Source organism: Cucumis melo, chromosome 1 (assembly GCF_025177605.1).
Source record: "Cucumis melo cultivar AY chromosome 1, USDA_Cmelo_AY_1.0, whole genome shotgun sequence".
Classification (NCBI taxonomy): domain Eukaryota; kingdom Viridiplantae; phylum Streptophyta; class Magnoliopsida; order Cucurbitales; family Cucurbitaceae; genus Cucumis; species Cucumis melo.
Genome location: NC_066857.1, coordinates 34,648,860 through 34,670,887, shown reverse-complemented (window position 1 = coordinate 34,670,887; position 22,028 = coordinate 34,648,860). Strand labels below are relative to the sequence as shown.

The following is a 22,028-nucleotide window of genomic DNA, read 5'->3' as shown; positions in this document are numbered from 1 at the left end:
CAAAAAAAAGGAAATCCAAATCTCAGTATGTTGACTTTCTTAAAAATATTAGCAATATGGACATTGAAAACAATTCTTTTATTGTTTCTTTGCACTCACAAAATTACAAGAATTGGAGGCCCCCAACATGTTTTGTCTCATTTTATCAACTTTTCAATCAATAAATTTATCTCATTATTATTATTATTATTATTATTATTATTATTATTATGATTATTATTATTATGATTATTATTATTATTATTATTATTATTATTATTATTATTTAAATTATTATTATTATTATTATTATTATTATTATTATTTAAATTGTCTTGTTGTAGTATTATTGATACATATGATCCAAATGTAAACATTGTATAAACGTTTATCAAATATATTCAATTTGAAATAGATGTTTTTTAAAGTTTGAAAATTTTATTCTAAATATTAATATGTTAAATTGAAAGTTAATCCACGAATGGAAAAGGTTGAAAAATCAATTAAGTGGTCGATGTCGGTTTGATAATTTATTAGACCGATTATAGTTGATTTGATATCAATTTGGTTAAAAAATCGATTCCAACTTGTAGATATCATATTTTAGCCATTTATTTTTTATATTTACTTTTCTTTATTTTATTAATTTTATTAAATTAAGTTGATTTGAATTTGAATTTTTTTTTTTTAAAAAAAGAAAACAGTAATTAAATTTCATATCTCTGTCAAAGAACCTAGTTAATTTAGTTTAAAAGATAAATTTTGATAATCATTTTTATGGGTGTTGTAGGGTGCTAATACCTTTCCTATGACTCCCGAACCTTAAATCTGAATTTAGATACACCAATTTTTTTTTGTGACCAATCACACCTTAATATGATTGGTGGCGACTCAAAAACTTTTAAATATTAAAGATTAAATGATTGAGGATGTCGTCGCGATCACGTCGCGACACAACCGACAATAATATTGACCCTATTAATTAAATAGATATATCGGTCCACAATTTTTTCAAAAAATAATAATTAATTATAGGATATGATTTTCTGAATAGGATCTGATTCTCCATGCTCTTCACACACACATACACGCACATATATATATATATATATATATATATATATATATATATATATATATATATATATATATATATATATATATATAATATATCCAACAAATGATTGAAGATTTCTGCTTTGTTTTATTATGCTCTACCTATACTTTATTAAAACTCTATCTAATAGCAAAATAACCAATAAGAAAAGAAGTATTCAATTGAAACTCTTTTGCTATATTTATTAGAATAATTATAATTAAATACATCCAAATTTTGTTATATTGTTTATAAATAATTTAATTCGTTTTTGTTAGGTTTTGAATTTGTTTTCTTTATTACTAATTTAGTTAGAAGCTTTGATTATTATTTTGTTCATATTTTTAGAATTCCCATAAAGAAAGAGATAAGAAAACTTGTGGTAGGGTAGCAACCAAAGGAAATGACATAAATGCCCTTAATCATATACTACTCTTCTTCGGCTCGTGATACACGTTGGTCCCATTAACTTGTGGATTTTTCTCTCTTTTTTATTTTTTAGATGGATTATTAGTAATTGATTAATAAAATTACGTACAAAAAAAAAATATATAAAAAAATTAATGTATGTCGAACAAAAAATAAATATCTTAACTTCATAAATTCAACAAACATATCCTGCCTAATTCTATAAAATATATGTGAAATCTCAAGAAAGTGGCCTCCACACACACACATCATACATATATGAGATTATGATATATTAATCATGTTTATTTTTATAATTGCCTTTCATTGTAATATGAACTATAATTTTCTTAGTCAAATATAAGATTAATTTGATGGTGGATTTTAAAAAAATAAATTTGAGAAAGGAAACCAAAGTTTAGTTTTAAAATTTGTTCAAGATGTGGTGCACGATGTATTTATAAACAATGATGGTTAAGTGATTAGGATATCTCGTTTATTATTAATTATTTTATGAACGTGTTTTTTTAAAATGAGGTTTTTTTTTTTACATTATATTATTTGTAATGTATTATTCTATTCATTTTTTAACTTTAGTAAAAGTATAATGAAACAATAAATTTATCAAAAAGGTTTATCATTCAAAATATATTTTCACTACGTTAATTAAGTATATAAAAAATGTAAAAATAATAATAATAAAATATATTATTTTAGTTTTCATTGGAGTAAATGGTCCTTTGATTTTTAAACTCGACATCTTTTCCTTTGAAGAATAGCAATCTTTATGACTTAACATCCATTAATTATTTAAGGAGGGTTTTTTTCCGAATAATAAAAACACACAAACTATTTATACTTAATAATAAAAAAAAACAACTAAATGACAAAATTATGCCATAAAGTTAAATAGTTTGCCATTTTTCTATTTTTTACAATTCTCCTTTATTTTAAGTCTGAAAAGCTAGATCGTTAGAGGATAAAATAGTATTCCACGCACGCAATGTGCTTGCTTCTTACCATAGATAACTCTGTTGAGCTTACAAATATAGTTAGGGATCGATCAACATATTAGGGAGGTTGTGAGTCATACATATAGCCCCTTCTAAATTTTCATTGAGAAAGACATTATTGAAGTTCAGTTGACGAAGACATCATCCTTTCTACAGAGCAACACTCAATAACAACTTAAATGGTGGAGGCTTTACAACCGAATTGAACAGCTCAAAGAAATCGATGCCCGGACTGATGAAAGCTCTTAGCAAAACATTGACTTTATATTTTAACTAATCATTTTTTAATCTTTTTTATTAAGGTTATTTTTAAAAGATTTAAAAGTTGGATATATGTATGTATATATATATGACAAAAAAATACGAAATAATACTATTCATTTGATTCCCTTTCTGGGAAGTAAGACAGCTTTGTATTTTCAAATAAAAAGTTGAAAAAAGAAAAAGTGAAAAAGGACAGCTTTGGTCAATCAAATAATGGAGGTGAGAGGTCTACATCACTTTCTTTATTTAATTCTTTCGACATCGTTTTTTCTCTTAAAGGTGGATTCGACAAGCACTTCATAGACCCCTATACTCAGTTTGGCTCACAATATAGAGTTCATATGTTAAAAAGTTACGGGTAGAGGGTAGAGTTTGAAAAATGAAATTGTTTGATAAATATGATACTTTTAAGGTTACAATATGTGTGCGTAATAAGATTTATCAACTATTTTGATAGCCTCGACTTTGACCTTGCATGGTTGAGGTTGATCATGTTCATTTGTAGACTTGAAATACACTAACCCTCTTTTCTTGAGTTTAAAATGAACCTTGTTGTGTTAAATTTTGGCCAAGAAAAAATTTAGATGATCTTCACGACGGTAAATTTGTAATTTAGATAAGAGAAGACCTTCAAATAATGAAAGAAAGTTTTGATGTTTAAATCAAGAAAAGAATAAATAGTTAAAAAAATGTATTTTTACAGGGGATTTGATTGGATTAAAATATGTGTGATTCGACTTTTTCTAATGCAAATTAGATTAAATATTGTGTTATCTTATTTTTTATTTTATAATATCTCATCTTATCTTGATTTACTTTTTAATTATTACTATAGTTTTAATTTTACTCCTAATCTGATCTACAATACTATTTTCTTAATTTTATTTAAAGTCGATTACATCCTTTAATCCAAAATCGATTGTAAAAATATCATTGTTGGAGTATGAATTGTTTGTATATCTCATTTCTATTCGGCTGTAAATTGAATCAATATGCCTAGTTTATTTAACTTAAAAGACTCAATAATATTTCCTTAAAATAAAGTGAAAAATATGTATGAATTTTTACTTGGATTTACAATTATTCATTACCCAGACAATCATACGAAAAAATGAGGTAAAAACAAATACATAATATGTTACATATGTAACTTGATTCTTTGTTAATTAGATTCGGGTAGATATTCAAATTGATATTTTGTACCACCTTGTCTGAAGCTCCTTTGTCATGTCACAATCGTAAATAATAATATTAAATTTTTCCTAAAAAGTCCAACTTTAATATTATTTTTTTCTTTAAGTTTGTCAATTTATTCTAGATATATATTTACCATTTATTAAATATATATGATAATGTTTTTATTGAATTGATTTTTTAACCAAAATCTTACTGTAAGGTAAGAATTGCAATATTTATTTATACTTATGGTTCTAATTTAATAAAATTCAAAATGTAAGATCTACCTCAAGTAAACAGACAATTTTTTTTTTCTAGGCACAAAAATCATTTTACATATTTATCTAAATATTTTACCTTTAAATGTTATCCATTTGTAATTAAAAGTCAAAACACCTAATCATTTAATTGATTAAGATAATCGAAGTATATATTATAATTTTAGAAAGTCAATGATAATATTATAAAAAAAAAAAGAAAAAAAAAAGACGTACTCAAAATAATTAAAAGAATTTTAATTAATTAATTTTTACTGATTTTGTTTACTACTTAAATTAATTACAAAACTTCACTTCATGACTATTAAACACAAAAAAAAACAATAATAAAATAACGAAGATCTAGATTTAATTTTAATAATTAATAATATTACACAAACTCCCAAGTTCTCATTTATTTAAAGCCGAGTTGGGGGTAAGGAAATTGCACACAAGATCCGACGAACCAAGTTGAAGCCATGACGGCGGCGTATAATGCTCCGGTGCTTCTGATAACGCTAATCGCAGCGGCTATTGCTAATGGCGCTTTGGGCACCGCTGGGACGACCAGCCCTTCTGTTGAGCCAAGTCATACCTCAGTTCCGTTCAACCGTAGTAGTTTTCCGGCAGGGTTTATCTTCGGAGCTGGGTCCGCTGCTTATCAGGTTCCTCTTAACCTCGACATGTCGGCAGCCTTTCTTCTTCTTCCTCTTCTTTTGTTAAAATTATGATGTGGACATAATGTTGTTGGTTCTTTACAGTTAGAAGGAGCAGCAAGTCTTGATGGGAGAGGTCCAAGTATTTGGGATACTTTCACTAAGAACCACCCAGGTCTCACCTTTTCATTTCCCCATTTACCATAACTTATAATAATTTAAAAAAAAACAAACATTCATTATCAATTTCCAAATTGGTTTGAGAATTTACTAATAATGTTTTGTAAATTTTTTAATATTTTATTCAAAGATGTGAAACCCCTAGTAAAAAATATAGGGATAGAAGTAAAATTTTAGAAAAACATAAAAGCAAAACTAATGAAGTCGCAACTATATAAATTGAATGGGTCTACATTACTCGATTTTGAACTTTATAGTAGTAGTTGAGATTTACATAATCAACTAAACAGAATACATTAGTCCATTCCTACATAAAATTATGACATATTTAAAATTAAATTTGAGATTGAAATTATTTTAATTTGTGTAAAGAGCAAATTTTATAATTTTTTTACTTATATATGATATGATTTATTGGATCAACATTTAAAATTTACACTAATTGAACGAGTATAACTAAAGCGATTTGAGACATATTATATTTTAATGGACACCGTTTGATTATTAATTATTATTTTCACTTTAAAGAAACAATAATTTAGATCTGTGAAAGATTTTCTTATAAAGAAAATATTATTATTATTGGAATGGAGTAATTTCTTTGGGGTCAAATCAATAATAATGATAATCATTTCCTTCCATTAATGCTCTATTCTCTCTCTTCATGGATCATGTTTCTTCATTCTTATATATTAGCATTTCTTTTATTTAATTAAAGCTCCTGTCCCATGTCCTTCATTAATTACCATTTTAAATCAATATAAATACAATGTGTCACATTGGTAGTACGATAGAAATACTGAGTCCATGAATTAAAATAGACCGTATGAAAGGTGTTCGATTGAAGATAAAGTAGTGATCCAATCGGTATCGATGTATGAAAAACATAAATTGACATTTTTAATAAAAAGTTTCGAAGACTTAAATTGATTTGATTGAATAACTAACTCGACTTATATTTAATTCTATTAATTTAAAAATAAATAAAAAGTTAGAAGTAATAAAAATTACCGTCGATCGTCTGAATTTACTTTTGGAAGTACTCTGTATTTTCTTTGCAAAATTGTTTTTGATATATTGCAATATTTTGAAGATGACATCTCAACCAACCATATTATATTATGTTATAGGAACAAATTTCTTTACATTTATTAGATGTGATCTGCATGGTGAAGAAAAATAATTTAATATTTTTGAAAATTGTCACGGTTCTATTTTGGGATATTGACGAAGAGAAATAAATGAATACAGAAAAAATATGGGACCGTAAAACTGGAGAAAGAGCTACGGATTTCTACCATCGTTATAAGGTAAGGTTATGGTTTTGTATTTAATAATTATAATCCCAAAACTATATATTATATTATGTTTTATTATTATTATTATTATTATTATTATTATTTAAAACTTGTAATTTAATTTTCAGGAGGATATAAAATTGATGAAACTATTGGGGTTGGACTCTTTTAGATTCTCCATCTCTTGGTCTAGAATTCTGCCTAGTAAGATCATATTATTAATTCCATCTCAATATTTTCCTTCACAGCTTCATGAAAAAGTTTTAATTTTTCTTTTTTTGGAAAAAAATGAATTGTAGAGGGAAAGATTCGTGGAGGAATTAACCCACTTGGCGTCAAATTCTACAACAATGTCATCAATGAACTCCTTGCCAATGGTAATTTTATCCATTGAATTAAAATTGGTGTTATTGTTAATTTACACACTTTGGTGTTTTTCAAATGATGTCAAAAATGGTGGAATAAACATGCAGGAATAGTGCCATATGTCACTTTGTTTCATTGGGATCTCCCTCAAGCACTTGAAGATGAGTATGGAGGATTTCTAAGTACCAAAGTTGTGTAAGTAAATATCATCCTCCAGGTTTATTTGATTGAGTCATAAACATATTTTATTTAGTTATGTTTTTTGTGATTAAACAGGAATGATTTCCGGGAATATGCGGATTTGTGCTTCAAATTATTCGGTGATCGGGTCAAGTATTGGGTAACCCTCAACGAACCATATTCGTACAGCTCTAATGGCTACAATGGTGGGACGTTCGCTCCCGGAAGATGTTCCAACTACGTCGGAAATTGCACCGCCGGCAACTCCGCCACCGAACCCTACATCGTCGCTCACAATCTCCTTCTCTCCCATTCTGCCGCTGTCAAACTGTACAAGCAAAAGTATCAGGTACGTATTGAATAACAAATTCCTAAATTAATCTGTGTTTAACTTGTTTTGATTCGAAAAACTATTTGAGATCTACAGAAAAAGCAGAAGGGGCAAATTGGAATCACAGTGGTGACTCACTGGTTTAGGCCCAGACGAAACACACCAGCTTCTCAAAGGGCGGCGTATCGAGCTCTTGATTTCTTCTTGGGATGGTGAGTTTTTTTTTTCATCATAATAGCTAATTAAGAAACGTGGGTGAAAATTAATGAAATGATTGTAGGTTTATGCATCCACTTACTTATGGTGATTACCCGAAATCAATGCGCCAGTACGTCGGAGATAGGTTGCCGAAATTCTCCGTTGCAGAGTCGAAAAACATTGAAGGATCGTTTGATTTTATTGGACTAAATTACTATACTGGGAATTTTGCTGACGATGTGCCTTTCTCAAATTCGCCTAACAAAAGCTACACTTCTGATATGCACGTCTCACTTTCTGGTATGTCTTCATAAACCTATTGAGATAAATATGTTACAAAATGGATGGAAATTTAGGAAAATATGAAATCGGAAGTTTGTAAAAAAAGTTAAGAATTTTACTAGATGGTCGATTTTGGCACATTATCCTTAACTGGGTGAGCTGCATTTATTGAAATCAGTGAGTATCCAAACATGGGTAGGTTGTTTCTTTTTCTTCTTTCGAAAATGCGTAAGTAATGTAATTGAAGTTGAAAGTTAAGGATGAAAATTAATGCACGGGATCAAGTTCGTTTAGGTGATATTTTTCATTGTTCCTTAACATATACTCTTTTTTTTTTTTTTTTTTTCAATCTGCTTCTACAGCGGATAGAGATGGCGATCTAATTGGACCAGCGGTTCGTAATCTCACATTCTTTCTATCTAGAGCTGTAATTTTCAGTGTTTTAATTAATAGCTGAGTTCTTGACCTATAAATGGATTTCTCTCTGCAGACTGGTTTGAACTGGCTTTACATCTACCCAGAGGGTATTCATCTATTGTTGAAATATGTAAAAGCACAGTACAAAAACCCAACTATCTACATCACTGAGAATGGTAATTCTTTCTCTCTTTCTACAATATCTCTCTCTAATGGATGGGTATATAAACTATTGGCTTCTGTTGCGTGTTATACTATTATAGGTATGGCATATTCAGACAATAGTACACAACCAATTAAGGAAGCTTTGAAAGATGGAACAAGGATCAGATACCACCATGCTCATCTTGCTTCTCTTCTTCAAGCTATTAAGTATGAATGATCTCATAAACACCAAACTTCATTGATAAGTGCAGATGAACACTTTTCTAACGATTTGGATGTTTTTTCCTTTTTTTTTTTTTTTTTTTTTTTTTTGTTGTTGTTGTTGTTTCTTTGACATTACAGGGAAGGAGTGAATGTTAAGGGATACTATGCATGGACTCTTTTGGATGACTTCGAATGGGATGCAGGCTACACGGTGCGGTTCGGCCTCATCTATGTTGATTTTAGGCACAAATTAGCAAGGTACCTCAAGTATTCTGCTTACTGGTTGAAGCGATTCCTTCTCCATTGAGCTCTGCAGTAGAAATCTCGCCCACCTGCCGGAGCTTTCTATGGAAGCAGTGTAACGAATAAGGAAGGTGAAGTGGGTGAAGTAAGGAATGTTTTGTTTTGTTCGTGTGTTGGGAATTTCTCGCCCAAAAGCTGTATTGTTTGGTGTGAGAATTCCAATGAATTTTCAATCTAGAAGTATTTATAGACCAAGATGAACCAGTTCAATTTGTTTATGAATCAAGTCGAACCAGTTCAAATTGATCGAGCTGGTTAAGTTATTATGTAGCATTGGTTCCACTTGAATAATAATAAAACTATTGATGGTTCACGTTAATTTTACAAAGATTTTGGAAAAGATCTATCAATTTAGACCTGAACCGTGCAATTTCCTTCAATTAGAACCATAAGGTTATTCAAAAAATGACGCGATGAAAGATGGTATTAGACGGAAGTCATGCCAATACTACCAAGACCAATGCATTTTCCAAACAGTAAATTCATATCTAAGGTGAACATCAACACTATGAATGAGTATGCCCTTCAATATTTTTCATTTCTAAAAGTTCTATTCAATATAAAGACAATTCTAGTGCTGGAAGTAACTCAAGAAAAGGGAACAAAACAAAAGATGTTAACTGATAACAAATACACCAGATAGTCCAATAAAACTTCTGAATTTCAGTCACCATGAAGACTTCTTCAACAAAATTGGTCGCTGATAAAGTAATCTCACTGTACAAGATTCCTCATGAACTATAAGAAAAACCTTGAAGTTTGGAAGTTTTATTTGAATCATTGCAAGAAATGGCAATGACAATATGCTGCTTCACCGTGCTCGGGTATAGCATCTGATAAAGAAAATCACTGCATCACTCCCCTCCATTGAGAAAACTCCTAGTCGATTCGTTTGAATGCAATGGGCAGACCAATTAAATGCAGAAGAATAGATGGGATTGTTCGCAATTCTTCTTTTCCACACTCATTCATAACAAAATTTTGTGGAGAAACTCAACGTCCCAAGCTTTTTATCGCAGTTGCTCCTCAAAGTAACAATTGTTAAGTTACAGAATGAAGAACTATTCCTTGTTTGCTTTTAACCTTTTTATAGGCTCTGCTATTCTATTAGGCTTCCACCAAACTGGATGCTTCATTGGAAGAAAGAGACCAATGTGGTGAGAGAGAAACTACTCTTCCAATGACAATTAAAGTAGGTGAAACCAACTCTGCTGCTTTGATTTCATCTGCAAGATCCTTCAGATGTGCAAAAACCTGCACAAATGTACAGATTCGAGCAAGATTTGTTATAGACACTACCAAAATGAAATGAAAAAACTTAAGTGAAAACATATCCTTCCCCATTGATATAAACGTCTAAAACCTGTTCACTAAAAATGTAGCATGACACAGATAAGAAAATAGATCGACATTGAAATCTACCCAACACATGACAAAAGTTTAAGGAAGCAGAGAATTGGGCTTACAGTTCTTTGTTGGGGTGTTGTTCCTCGTTCAACGGCAGCAGCTGGGGTATCAGGAGGCAGACCGTGATGCATTAACTTAAGGGCCAGAGATGGAAGAGTTGATAGACCCATGTATACAACCAAAGTTGAATCTGGATCAGCAGCATTTTCCGCTACAAATAAAGGATCAGTTCCACCCTTCCTTGAGTGGCCAGTGAGAAACCTGACGCTCGTTGCAACTCCCCTGTGTGTTAAAGGAATTCCCAATTCAGCTGCTATACCTGAAGCAGCAGTTATACCTACAAGGGAAACAAACACATCTCCTTATATGAGGTAGTTTCCTTAAAATGCTGATGCATAGACATGACACTAGGAATGAAAATGAAACATATTTATAACAGGTTAATTGATTTAAATCCTAGCCTGAAGTAAATTCAAGCGATCTTGTTCTTGGCAATGAGAATGACCCCCCAATCCTATTTCAAACAAGCTCACTCCTACTGGCTCTATTCAACATAACTTAATGTCACTCCGTGCTCTTTGTTCTTGAGGAGTCGAGGACAGAAAATAGAGTAGGGTGGTGGGGTGTAGGAATGTAATGCTCCACTTGGAGCAAAATCCTTGAAGTATTTGTGCCTTCCCTACGAAATTTTCCAGTCCAAACAAAAGTGTTACATTTTATGATCCAAAATGAAATGAGTGCACTAAACTTCGGACAAGGAATTTCCATATCGTTGGAGTCACTTGAAAACACTTAGACAATGTGCTTAAAACTGCAAATATTCAGAAATGCACTAACCAGGAACAATTTTTACTTGAATCCCTTGCTGTTGCAAGAAATCCATCTCCTCTCCGCCCCTTCCAAACACCTAAAAATGCATAAACAACACAACTTTTCAGGATACAGCACTTGAATGAAAAACCATATTCACAATCGCACTTCAACCATTCAAATTCACACTTACAAGAGGGTCTCCTCCTTTAAGTCTCACAACTGTAGCTCCAGCTTCAGCAAAGTTCAGAAGTAACTCATGTATCTCCTCCTGAAACAATTCCCATGCAGCAACAAAATTGAAAACTCTACCCATTTCACAAGAACGATGGATAAACATAAACAATCCTCATGACAAGAGATTTTTAGAAGAAAACGCTCACCTGGGTTCTGCTATGGTAACCTGCAGTCTTTCCCACATAGAGAAGCCTAGCATCAGGACCCACCAATTCCAACACATCATTGGAAACCAATCGATCATACAAAAGCAAATCAGCACTCTGAATCACTTTCACTGCCTTCAATGTCAAAAGCTCTGGATCACCAGGGCCAGTCCCCACCAGAAACACATTCCCAGGTCCACATTTTCCATCATCGCATCCACTACTTACCCTTTTTTCCCTAAGCACCTCCAGCAATTTCTTGAGTTCCGGAAGCTGCATGGCAATGTCATTCTGCCGTATGGACTCAGAATCATAAGGAATAGAACACGATGAAGTAACAGAAGGTTGGTCCGATTGGTTCTTGTACAACCAATCGTCTCTTTGGTATCTCTTGATGGAGTGTTTCTCCGTAAACGGGGAAGAAGAGGAAGATGATGAGGAGCTACAGTGAAAAGAGAAAATGGGTTTGAAATTTGGGGACCTGGGTATTGTTGGGTGAGAGGAAAATGGGGAAGAAAGCGATTGAAGGTCGCAAAAACGAGCCATGGCAAAGGAGAAGTGGGAAAAACGGGATTTGATGAAAGGGGGAATTGGGTTTGGAATAAATATGGGGATAAAATAAGAAGCGGCCGGTCGGCTGTAATACGTGGAATTTGAGGACGATGAGAAGGCAGAAGGAAAGGAGTGGCCTTTTGAGATGTGGGAGAGACCAAATTGAAATTCCTTTGGTCGTTTCTATGGACTGGATTCAGTGAATTGGAGAGTAGATGATGAGAATTTTTGGTGGCTTTTCTTCTTCTCTTTTTAGATTTAATAAAGTTATACAATTTCAGGGTGTTATGCTTTGTTTGTTAAAGGAAAGCTTTTTTTCCCTTTTTTTTTCAATTTTTTTTTAATTTATTTGTTTTAAGGGCAACTAAAACCTTGTCCCAAATGGTTAAAAAAAATGTTTTTATAGTTGAACCTCTTCATCAACAATGGTGTCCACCTCTGCCCTTCAAGTATGACCAATGCATGTTAACATTGAGTTTCTAGTAGAGACTATTGGGGACATCAATGATAAAAGAGAAATATTGGAAGGGGAAGGAAATGTAAGAAGTCAACACAAACCCATCTAAATCACCTTTTAAGGCTTTACGATTAACCTTTTAAGGAGTTTGATATCTAGATTCATTTATGATTAGATCTCGTTTTGAAAGCTTCACAAGCATTAAAGAATAATCAACACTCTATCAATCTCCTCCCTATAACTCAAACGTCTCTATAGGTCATGATAATCTAAACGTGACACACAATCCTTACTAACAACAAATAGCCCAACATAAGAATGCATAGACAAATCTCAAATAGATGGAAAAACTTAAACTCCCAGATAACCTTGCTATTATATTCCACAAAAGCACCAAGAAAGGAACATAGTGTATGTTGATGGAGGAGATAAAGATTGTTAAATGTGCTACTAACGACAATATCTAACTTTGGGTTTGACCCTAGCCCCCACGAAACCTTATGTACCTTAAAAAACTCTATTGGGATAAACAAAAATGGAGCAATTTTGAGAGGTCATTTTTCCCATTAAAGTGATTATCACTTGAGGGCTAGCATGCACGAGTTGTTTGTTGTCTTTGTCTAAGTACATAGAACCCTTTAAGACTTGTAAGCATTTGAGGGGGGCTAGGTCAAACCCAAAGTTAGATATTGCTTCTAGAGAATTTTTAGCATTCATGTCCTTAAATACTATTTCAAAACAAGACCAAAAAAAAAAAAAAAAAACTAAAAACTTAACTTAACTAAAAAATGCTCTTGCAAAACGCTCAAGAGAACTACCTACTTTTTTAAAAGTTACAATATTACTCTCGACTTTTCATGAATGCTGCAAAATATCTTTGAAGTAGATTTTTACTAGGAATTTCGGATGAAAATTAGTTAATACAATCATAGAATTGACTTGAAACATGTGTTAGTCGTTTAAAGCATTTTTCTACACCATTTTGATAAACTTTTACTAAAAATAAAGTTTGTGTGAAACATTTATGTAAGGTTCAAGAATAATATTTAAAAAAATTGAAATAATATGGACATGTTTTTAAATTTAATAACACAAAGTGTAGTAGGGATATTCATTGGTAATGTAGCAAAAGCGAACAAAAAATAAACAAACAAACAAGGGGATATATTTGAAAAGAAACCTTCATGACAGGTCAAATGCAAATTGCAACTTCTAACTTTAAAAAAAAAAGAAAAAAAAAAGTCAAAGTGACAAAATTTAATATACAATATTCTATGCCAACAAATTAATGATCATTTCACATTTCCCTCCCAAGATTCTTGCATGAATATATATATATATATTTATATAAAGCTCAACTCAATTATCGATTTTTCCCTCGTTTAGAATTTAATTTCATATTTCATATTTAACTAGGATAATTATAAAATATAACAATTTTTAGAATAATTATTAAGCATGTAGCAATATTTTGCAAAGTCTATCCGTAATAGACTTCTTTCGTTGATAGATCCTTATGGTTTATCAAGACCAACATTTGCTACATGGTCTATCAGTGATAGACTCCTATCATTGATAGATTTTGACAGGTTTTATTATATTTGTAATTTTTTTAAAAATATTGTTACATACTTAATTATTTTGAATATAATTGCTATATTCGCAACTATCCATTTAGCTATGTATGTTGTTGGACCTAACTTTGTGGGCCGTAGATTAATGGGCCTCATGATCTAATAATCCCATAAGTTATAATGGGTTGGCCCATCATTAGTGTATAGTGAATAAGCTCACAATCATCTCGCCGAATGTACGGCCGCGCGATTTTATTGAGTCATGAGTGTCCACTCCCCCCGGTTCACGATTTGTCGGTCAACATAACAACAACAATAATGATAGAGAATGTTAACATATATTTATCCTTATAGTGAATAAAATTAAATGAATAAAAAAAATAGTATGTTAACTTTGCAATAATAATTTTTTGTTGTTCAAACTTTTACGAACAATCTTTTCAAAATTAAAAAAGCAAAATAATATATTTTATCATATTTTAAAGAAAAGGAACAATTTAAATAAATAAATAAATAATAAAAAAATGGACATTGAAGATCGAACTAACCTCTCAGCAGCTTGGGGACACAAACAATCACAACACGCCACGTGGAAAATATAAGGGGTATTTTAGTCATTCATAATTCACCAAAGGCGATCTCTTCATTTCAGTCTTTGGTGGCTGAAGAAACCTCTCTTTTGTCTCATCATCGACTCTGAACTTTCCTTTGGATCTCATCATTTTTTGAGAGAAGAGCTCTGTGATTCTCTCTTCAAATGCTAAATGCCTAAGATTTTCTCCTAAGAAACCGCGCCAGCATCTCCGTCTCCTACTTTCCCACATTTGGGTGCGTGAATTTTCTTGTTTGATTCAGCTTTTTCACTGCAATCTCCATCGTTTTAGCTTTTTCTTTCTTACCCTCCTCTTATTTTCTTAGAAATCATAATGGGTCGAATCGATCGGTGGGTTTATTGTACGAAATCACATTTGGGTTCTGATTGATTGTGGTAGCTTAGTTTCTTTAACACTCTCTCCTTGATCGATTTAGCTCTAGCATAACTGATGGTTTTAGCTTCTTCTTCCCAAATTCACATTTTTTAGAACACCATGTGGCTGTCGCTTTCTCTTTAGCTATTTTAATGGCATTGTGTTAGAAAATCTTTTGGAGTTAACCAATTAGCAACTCATTTTTTTCCATAATGTCGCCTAGGGAAATGGAATTAAGATTTTTTTTTATTTGTCGTTTTTGTTTTTGCTGATTTGTCTGAATTTTTTTATGTAGACACAGTTACATAGACAGGCATATGCTAATGTGCTGAAGAAATGCCCCTAATGTGACATGAGGGAATTTTTTCAATTCATGTTCATATAAGCAAGAGATGAAAGGTGGAAACATCACTAGGCTGAGGGGGGGATATCTTTCCATTGCTCTGGTTGTTCTTATGTTTACAACCATATTATTATGGGCTTGGGATAAAAAATCTATTGCCGGTTTTCTTTCATTGACAAGAGAGCAGTATATGATACCAGTTTCAGGTATTTAGCCAACTGATCATAATTATATGATCAATTATCATGTTCTTTCTACTTTCTAATATGAATGGGATAAATGTGCAAAGGCTTTGATGAGATATTGTTTATAGAATTCCGTACTTTCTATATTTGGTACTTGACTTGAATGCGTAATTGTCATCAATCTGTTTCCTGGTTTGCAATTGGTCATAGATGTGAAAGTTGTCACCTACGTGTATCACTGTGTATGGCCTACCACATGAACTTTAATGATTTTCTTAATTCTTTTTACCATTTCTGGTGTTGTTTTTAGAATGTCAAATTTGGATAATTTGATTGAGAAGTGAAAATAGTGATGTAATTATGGTTGTTTTTTCTTCCGCTATTGAAGATCACAATGCTAATCAGCTATTGAATGCTATACCACTAAAACAATCATGAATTTGTAACTCCTCTAAAGAAGAACGACTGTCTAAACTTGATTTTCTTTTATATCTTCCATGTTCTCTCTCTCTCTTCTCCATGTACAATTCCTGAACTTGCATTGTGCTTATAACTTGTGGATTAACTTTCTCTATCATGACTTAGAATATGTAGTGGGCGTGTCAAATAGTTCCCCAACATCAACTAAGCCAAAGAATGAAGTGGTTAAGTCAGAGGATAAAATGAAGGAAAGAAGTACTAATACTGACGAAAAAGAAAAACCAAGAGAAAGCTCACACTACTCTGATGCTGATTCTTCCTCCAAGCCCACTCCCGAATTAAAAGAAAATGAAGATGGTGTTATCTTGTCTCCTTCCTCTAAAGGTAGTGCCTAGATTCTCAAATTGTCACACATAGTTGTTCGTTCTTAATGTTACCCTTGAAACTGAATTCAGCTTTTGTTTAGAATATGCCACATACCAGATTTGCTTGATTCATGCATAGATTATATACTCTTCAAAAAATGTTATCCATTTCATATCTAAGATATTGCTGCTCTTTCAGTTTGCAACTACGCAAAAGGTAGATGGGTTGAAGACAACAAGCGTCCATGGTATTCTGGATTTGGATGTAAACAATGGCTATCGATAATGTGGGCCTGTAGACTTACAAAAAGAAAGGATTTTTCGTATGAAGGATATAGGTGGCAACCGGAAAATTGCTATATGCCAGAGTTTGAGCGTTCTTCATTCTTGAGAAGGTATCTGAAGTAGGATGGTTCTGCATTTGACCTGTATGTAGGCTTGGTTTTGTAGCTGTATGAAAATGGTTCTATCATCTGTGTATCGTATACTTAAAACTTGTTATTTCTAGAGATTTGAATACCATTTTGATTTCTAGAATGCAGAACAAAACACTGGCATTTATAGGAGATTCCTTGGGTAGGCAGCAGTTTCAATCTTTGATGTGTATGCTCACTGGTGGTGAAGAAAGCCCAGAAGTCGAAGACGTGGGAAGAGAATACGGTCTCGCGAAAGCTCCTGGAGCTCTTCGACCAGACGGGTGGGTTTATCGGTTTCCAAACACAAACACCACGATTCTATATTACTGGTCAGCGAGCCTGTCTGATCTAGTACCTCTTAATAGAACAGATCCATCAACAGATATTGCGATGCATTTGGACCAACCCCCAGCTTTCATGAGAAAGTTCTTCCATCAATTTCATGTATTGGTTTTAAATACAGGTCACCATTGGAACAGGGGAAAACTTAAAGCAAATAGGTGGGTGATGTATGTTGATGGAAAACCAGCAGAAGAAAAGAAGCCTTTGGATATGGGGAATGCCAAGAACTTGACTGTCTACAGCATTGCCCGATGGATCGATTCACAACTTCCCCTACATCCTCATAATCTAAAAGTTTTCTTTAGGACAATTTCGCCTAGACATTTCTTCAATGGCGATTGGAACACTGGGGGATCCTGTGATAATATGATTCCAATGTCGGGCGGGAGCGAGGTTGTCCAAGATGGATCTAGTGACATTGTTGTTGAAAGTGCTTTAAAGGGTACCAAGGTAAAAATCTTGGATATAACTGCCATCTCTCAGTTGCGAGACGAAGGCCACGTCTCGCGCTACACTCGTAGAGCAATCCTAAACACAAGTGATTGCTTGCATTGGTGCTTACCTGGCATACCAGACACATGGAATGAACTTCTAATTGCACAGATATAGTTTTCAATGACAGTGCTTCAAGACATTCATAAGTAGATTCCATCATTCATTTTTTGTAGTCCAAGAAGGCTAGAGTATACAAGATTCTTAGTAATGGTTGTACTTGTACCTGAGAATTTATCAACTTACACCAAATAGGCTGCCTGAAGGTACTCTTGAAAAGGATGTTACACGTATCAATGTCTTTTGGAAAGTGAAGAAGCCGAGCTATTTCGACTCGTAGTATGAGAATAGTATCGATAATACCATTTTTGTTTCTTCACAAATGTTTACTGTTGCTGGCGACAAACGTTTTCTCACACGATTCGTTTGGTGAAACGTTTGTTCCCAATTTAATATGGCTAATTGTATCAATGGCTGCTCCTATCCATGCAAGTCATAACTCTTAGCTGCAAAACAATCTGGTCGAGTTGAAAGGCAGACCACTTCAACTTCAAGTAAGGCTTTCTACTTGTTCCTTCCGTTAATATTCATTATTGAGATTGAGAATCATAATCTCTCAAGAGAAAGATTAGAGGAAATTTGTTGCGTAGTTGGTACGTATTGTTCAACACGAACAACCTTGTTTTATCAACAGAAATTTGAATAATAATGATAATGAAACTCAACTGTTCGTTAAGACAAGCTCTAAATTTATTTGAATACCATTATTTTCATTGATATATCGATGATATCAATAGATTGGTTTACTCATATACGGTACGTATCTACAACTTTTAGGATGAAGATATTTCTTGCCGTCATATTAACTTCTGTCCTGGCAGTTGAGCCATCTTCATTTAAAGAAAGCTCCAAACGAAGAGAGGATGAGGCAGTTTGATAATCTCATGAAGAATCATGGCTTGTACCGAAGTTGACTCTTGACTGCCATTATTTTATGAATTCTAAATTCAAATTTCCATTACCAGTGGTTTAAATCAAAATAATTAATAAAGAATTGATTTTTGAGAAACGCTTTTAAATAACAAAATCCAAAAAAAATATTTTCAAATAAAAAAGTTGGTTGTGGAAGTAAACATTTATGGACTTAATTATCAAAAACAAAACCAAATTAATGTTGGAGTTTATTTTGTATGTAAACTTAGTCCATTTTAGTCTTGATTTATGCTTATTTCAATTTCATCGTAGTCATGGTATTGGTAGAAACACTAATATAAAACCTTTGTTATTCTCTTTCTCTTGATAAACCAATAAATCATGAACAAAAATATTTAATTTTCAATTGCTAAATTGAGTATAATTTAACTTATATCAATTATGTCCGATTTTACTATCCCACTTATCGATTTTCAAACATATCTTTCAAATCCAAAGATATTATATTTTGTTAGATTGTACATATCGAACAAACCCCAATAAAGAATCTTAGCACTATTTTAACATTTGAATTAAGACCCATTAAAGATGATATAAAAAAAAATCAAGAACTGTATAAGGGACACCAAGAGAGGACAAAAGAAAAGATGTCTTGAATAATATATATAAGCTCTCCAACGAAGAACAAATCAGTAAACAAAGTTACAGCAGAAAAATGAAAAAAAAAAAAAAAAAAAAACTCCATCTTCTTCAACTTTTGATTCAGTTTGAGTCGTCCACTTGAGAACAGAGTTGATAAGGGGAAAAGAAAATCACAAGCGAGAGAGATTTGAAGAAACAGGGAAATAAGAAGAGATAATTGGAGCTTTAGGAGACTGTGTTGATGTTGATGAATCAGATTTCGGTTTCTGTTGTTGTTTGAGTTTTGAGTTTGAATGTTGTTGTTGTTCTTCATGAGAGACCTTTGAAGAGTTAGAAGGAAGGAAACAACCAAACAAAGTCGAAACTGAGGCAGAAGAAAGCATTTTTAATCACTCTGTTTTCGGGTTTTAATCTAACAAAATCCAAAGCAGAGACAAATTTTGAGAAATGGGTTTTGTTTTGATTTTGAGAATGAAGATAAATGGTGTATTTATAGTGGACATGTGGACTAGAAAAAAGTGGGAGAATGGTCAATCAAAATGTTGAACTTGGGGAACAAGTCTATTGATTTTTGCAAAGTTGTCTTTTTCTTTTTGTTTAACTTTTTCAACTTTTCGATTTAAATTTAATGGTTGAATTCTTAGTTAAATTTTAAAAACAAAAACTAACTTTTGAAAGATACTTTTTATTTTGTTCTCAAATAAAGAAATTTAGATGGGTAAGTAATGTTCATATATCTAATATTTTTATTAAAAGAAACACAAAATTATTAACAAATGGGTCTTTAGTCTTCCATACTTCGTGTGGTTTTTGAAAATATTTGTAGAAAGTAGATAACAAAACTATAAATATATAACTGAAAGAGGTACTTATAAGTTTATTTTCTAAAAAAAACTAAAAATTAAGGCCGTTTGGTAATAATTTGGCTTTTTAGTTTTAACTTTTGAAAATTAAGTCTATATATGCTACTTCCACCTCCAAATTTCTTCCTTTATTATCTACTCTTTTGAATTTTGTTAAAAACTCAACATTTCTACTTAAGAAATATGTTAACGATGGTAAGAAATAGAAAAAAAAAAAAAAAAAAAAAAAAAAGCTTACTTTTCAAAAACCAAAAACCGAAAACAAAATTGTTTTCAAGCGAAACATGACTTTTTTTTTTCAAAATTTTAATTGATGTTTTAAAACATCGTTAGAAAGTAGACAATCCGACATAAAAAATATTAGAAAAATGGGAGTAGAATTATAAAGTTAAAAAACTAAAAATATACAAAACCAAATAGCATGGTCTAAATGAGTCACTCACTTGTTTATTCTTTGTGTTTTTTTTTTTCTAACAACTAAGTCAATATAAAATGGAAAAAAAGATATATTATTTGAAAATTTATTTAGAAGATGAGGATAACAAGTTATTTTGACAAAGACACCTTTGGGGGGAAGAGTTGAAAGTTCAAAGCAAACAACATAACATAATGCTTTCTCAAATAATTAAAACCATACTTTTTTATTTTACCAAAATGCCTTCTTTTTCACCTCTCTTTCCTCTTTTAACATCACTAAATAAATAAATAAATAAAATTTTAACTAAATTGATTTTATTAATAAGTGATGTCATATACAATTATTTTAATGTTTAGTTCTATACTTTTAAAAATACATTTTACCATCAAAAGTTATAGAACTATGACTTTTTTAGGACATGTTTTAAGATTTGCTTTTTAGAACAAAAGTTTTTGAGTTAAATTATTTCATTATAATTATTTTTTCAAAAATGTTATAAGTTGTAACATATTGGGTCTCATATTTGTACAAGTGATTTAACTTTATTTAAAATTAAAGTACTTCTCAATGAGTAATGCTCATTCAAAGTGGTTTTTGCTGCACTTTACTTATATTAGAACTAGACAACGTTGTCTCAATGAGTAATGCTCATTCAAAATGATTGTTTGGGACTTTAGATTTGTGGATTTGCAATAAGCAAGTCTATCAGTACACAACACTCCGTTTATTAAAGATGAATAATTCTTTATTACACCTGAGAACGATGCACTTTGTCTTTTGGGTTTGAATTGTTAAGAGCTTTTAAGTCATAACTCAAAGCTAGTGCATTAAGCAAGCATTTTTGCAGGCAAAAGTTTAACATTAGTTTTAAAAGATAAAGGACACGTTTCGATTTGGGTCATTTATTTGACACAAATGACCATTGTTTTTCAACATTTAATAATTCGATCATAACTTTTTTGTTGTGATAAATTTATTCGCTAAATGTTTTTCTTAAATACTTTGTAATGTTGTCCATTTGTAATTGGTGCGAATTGTAAAAAGATAATGCAATTATCTCTGCCTAAAATAATTCTTTTTAACATTTTAATTGAGACCCATTGAAGATAAGATAGAAAAATATCAAGACAAACCCAATAAAACAAAAGGTTTAATATTATTAAATCTCCAATAAATAAACAAAGTATTGACCTCACAAAAAGAATCAACAATCAACAATAATCAAAATCAAATCATCAACAAAAGGAAGAGAAAACTTCATCTTCTTCAGCAGCATTTGATTCAGTTGAAATCAGTCCATTTCAGAACAGAATTGGTAATGGCCGGAAAATCACAAGCGAGAGAGGTTTGAAGAAACAGGGAAATAAGAGACGATTATTGGAGCTTTAGGGGACTTTGGTTTCTGTTGTTTGAGTTTTGAGTTTGAACGTTGTTGTTGTTCTTCTTCTTCATGAGAGACCTTTGGAGATTTAGAAGGAATGAAGCAACCCAACAAAGTTGAAACTAAGACAGAAGAAAGCATTTTTAGTTGTTCTGAGGAATGGGTTTTGTTTTGATCTTGAAAATGAAGATTAAGTAGGTGTATTTTATAGTGCACATGAGGGGTTGTAGAAGTGGAAAAATAGTCAAAAGTGGAATTTGGGGAACAAGCAAAAGATTTTCCAAACTTACTGCTTCCTTTCTCT

The 22,028-nt window shown here is 31.7% G+C and overlaps 3 protein-coding genes across 6 annotated transcripts; 2 read left to right on the top strand and 1 right to left on the bottom strand.

Annotated features, from left to right (window-relative positions):
* The first annotated feature begins 4,560 nt into the window (after positions 1-4,560).
* Positions 4,561-9,092, top strand: LOC103499893 (vicianin hydrolase-like). Of its 2 annotated transcripts, none has more exons than XM_008463031.3 (13): positions 4,561-4,858; positions 4,955-5,024; positions 6,281-6,339; positions 6,456-6,531; positions 6,627-6,704; positions 6,801-6,888; positions 6,970-7,222; positions 7,301-7,416; positions 7,485-7,702; positions 8,047-8,078; positions 8,175-8,277; positions 8,365-8,473; positions 8,609-9,092. In XM_008463031.3, the coding sequence occupies exons 1-13, from the start codon at positions 4,673-4,675 to the stop codon at positions 8,775-8,777; spliced, it is 1,557 nt and encodes a 518-aa protein (XP_008461253.1). In that variant the 5' UTR covers positions 4,561-4,672; the 3' UTR covers positions 8,778-9,092. The 2 variants fall into 2 exon arrangements, with proteins under 2 accessions (XP_008461253.1, XP_050944348.1); XM_051088391.1 differs by having other exon boundaries at positions 4,627-4,858; positions 6,459-6,531.
* A 190-nt stretch (positions 9,093-9,282) lies between these two features.
* On the bottom strand, positions 9,283-12,179 carry LOC103499894 (S-adenosyl-L-methionine-dependent uroporphyrinogen III methyltransferase, chloroplastic). The gene is made up of 5 exons (XM_008463032.3): positions 11,374-12,179; positions 11,184-11,261; positions 11,018-11,087; positions 10,240-10,517; positions 9,283-10,027 (listed from the first exon to the last, which is right to left on the bottom strand). Exons 1-5 carry the CDS (start codon positions 11,917-11,919, stop codon positions 9,881-9,883), a joined length of 1,119 nt encoding a protein of 372 aa, XP_008461254.2. The 5' UTR covers positions 11,920-12,179; the 3' UTR covers positions 9,283-9,880.
* A 2,430-nt stretch (positions 12,180-14,609) lies between these two features.
* On the top strand, positions 14,610-18,228 carry LOC103499895 (protein trichome birefringence-like 14). Of its 3 annotated transcripts, none has more exons than XM_051088383.1 (5): positions 14,610-14,784; positions 15,220-15,473; positions 16,047-16,256; positions 16,437-16,632; positions 16,773-18,228. In XM_051088383.1, the coding sequence occupies exons 2-5, from the start codon at positions 15,317-15,319 to the stop codon at positions 17,602-17,604; spliced, it is 1,395 nt and encodes a 464-aa protein (XP_050944340.1). In that variant the 5' UTR covers positions 14,610-14,784; positions 15,220-15,316; the 3' UTR covers positions 17,605-18,228. The 3 variants fall into 3 exon arrangements, with proteins under 3 accessions (XP_050944340.1, XP_008461256.2, XP_008461255.2); XM_008463034.3 differs by having other exon boundaries at positions 14,612-14,784; positions 15,226-15,473; positions 16,038-16,256; XM_008463033.3 differs by having other exon boundaries at positions 14,612-14,784; positions 16,038-16,256.
* Positions 18,229-22,028: the final 3,800 nt, after the last annotated feature.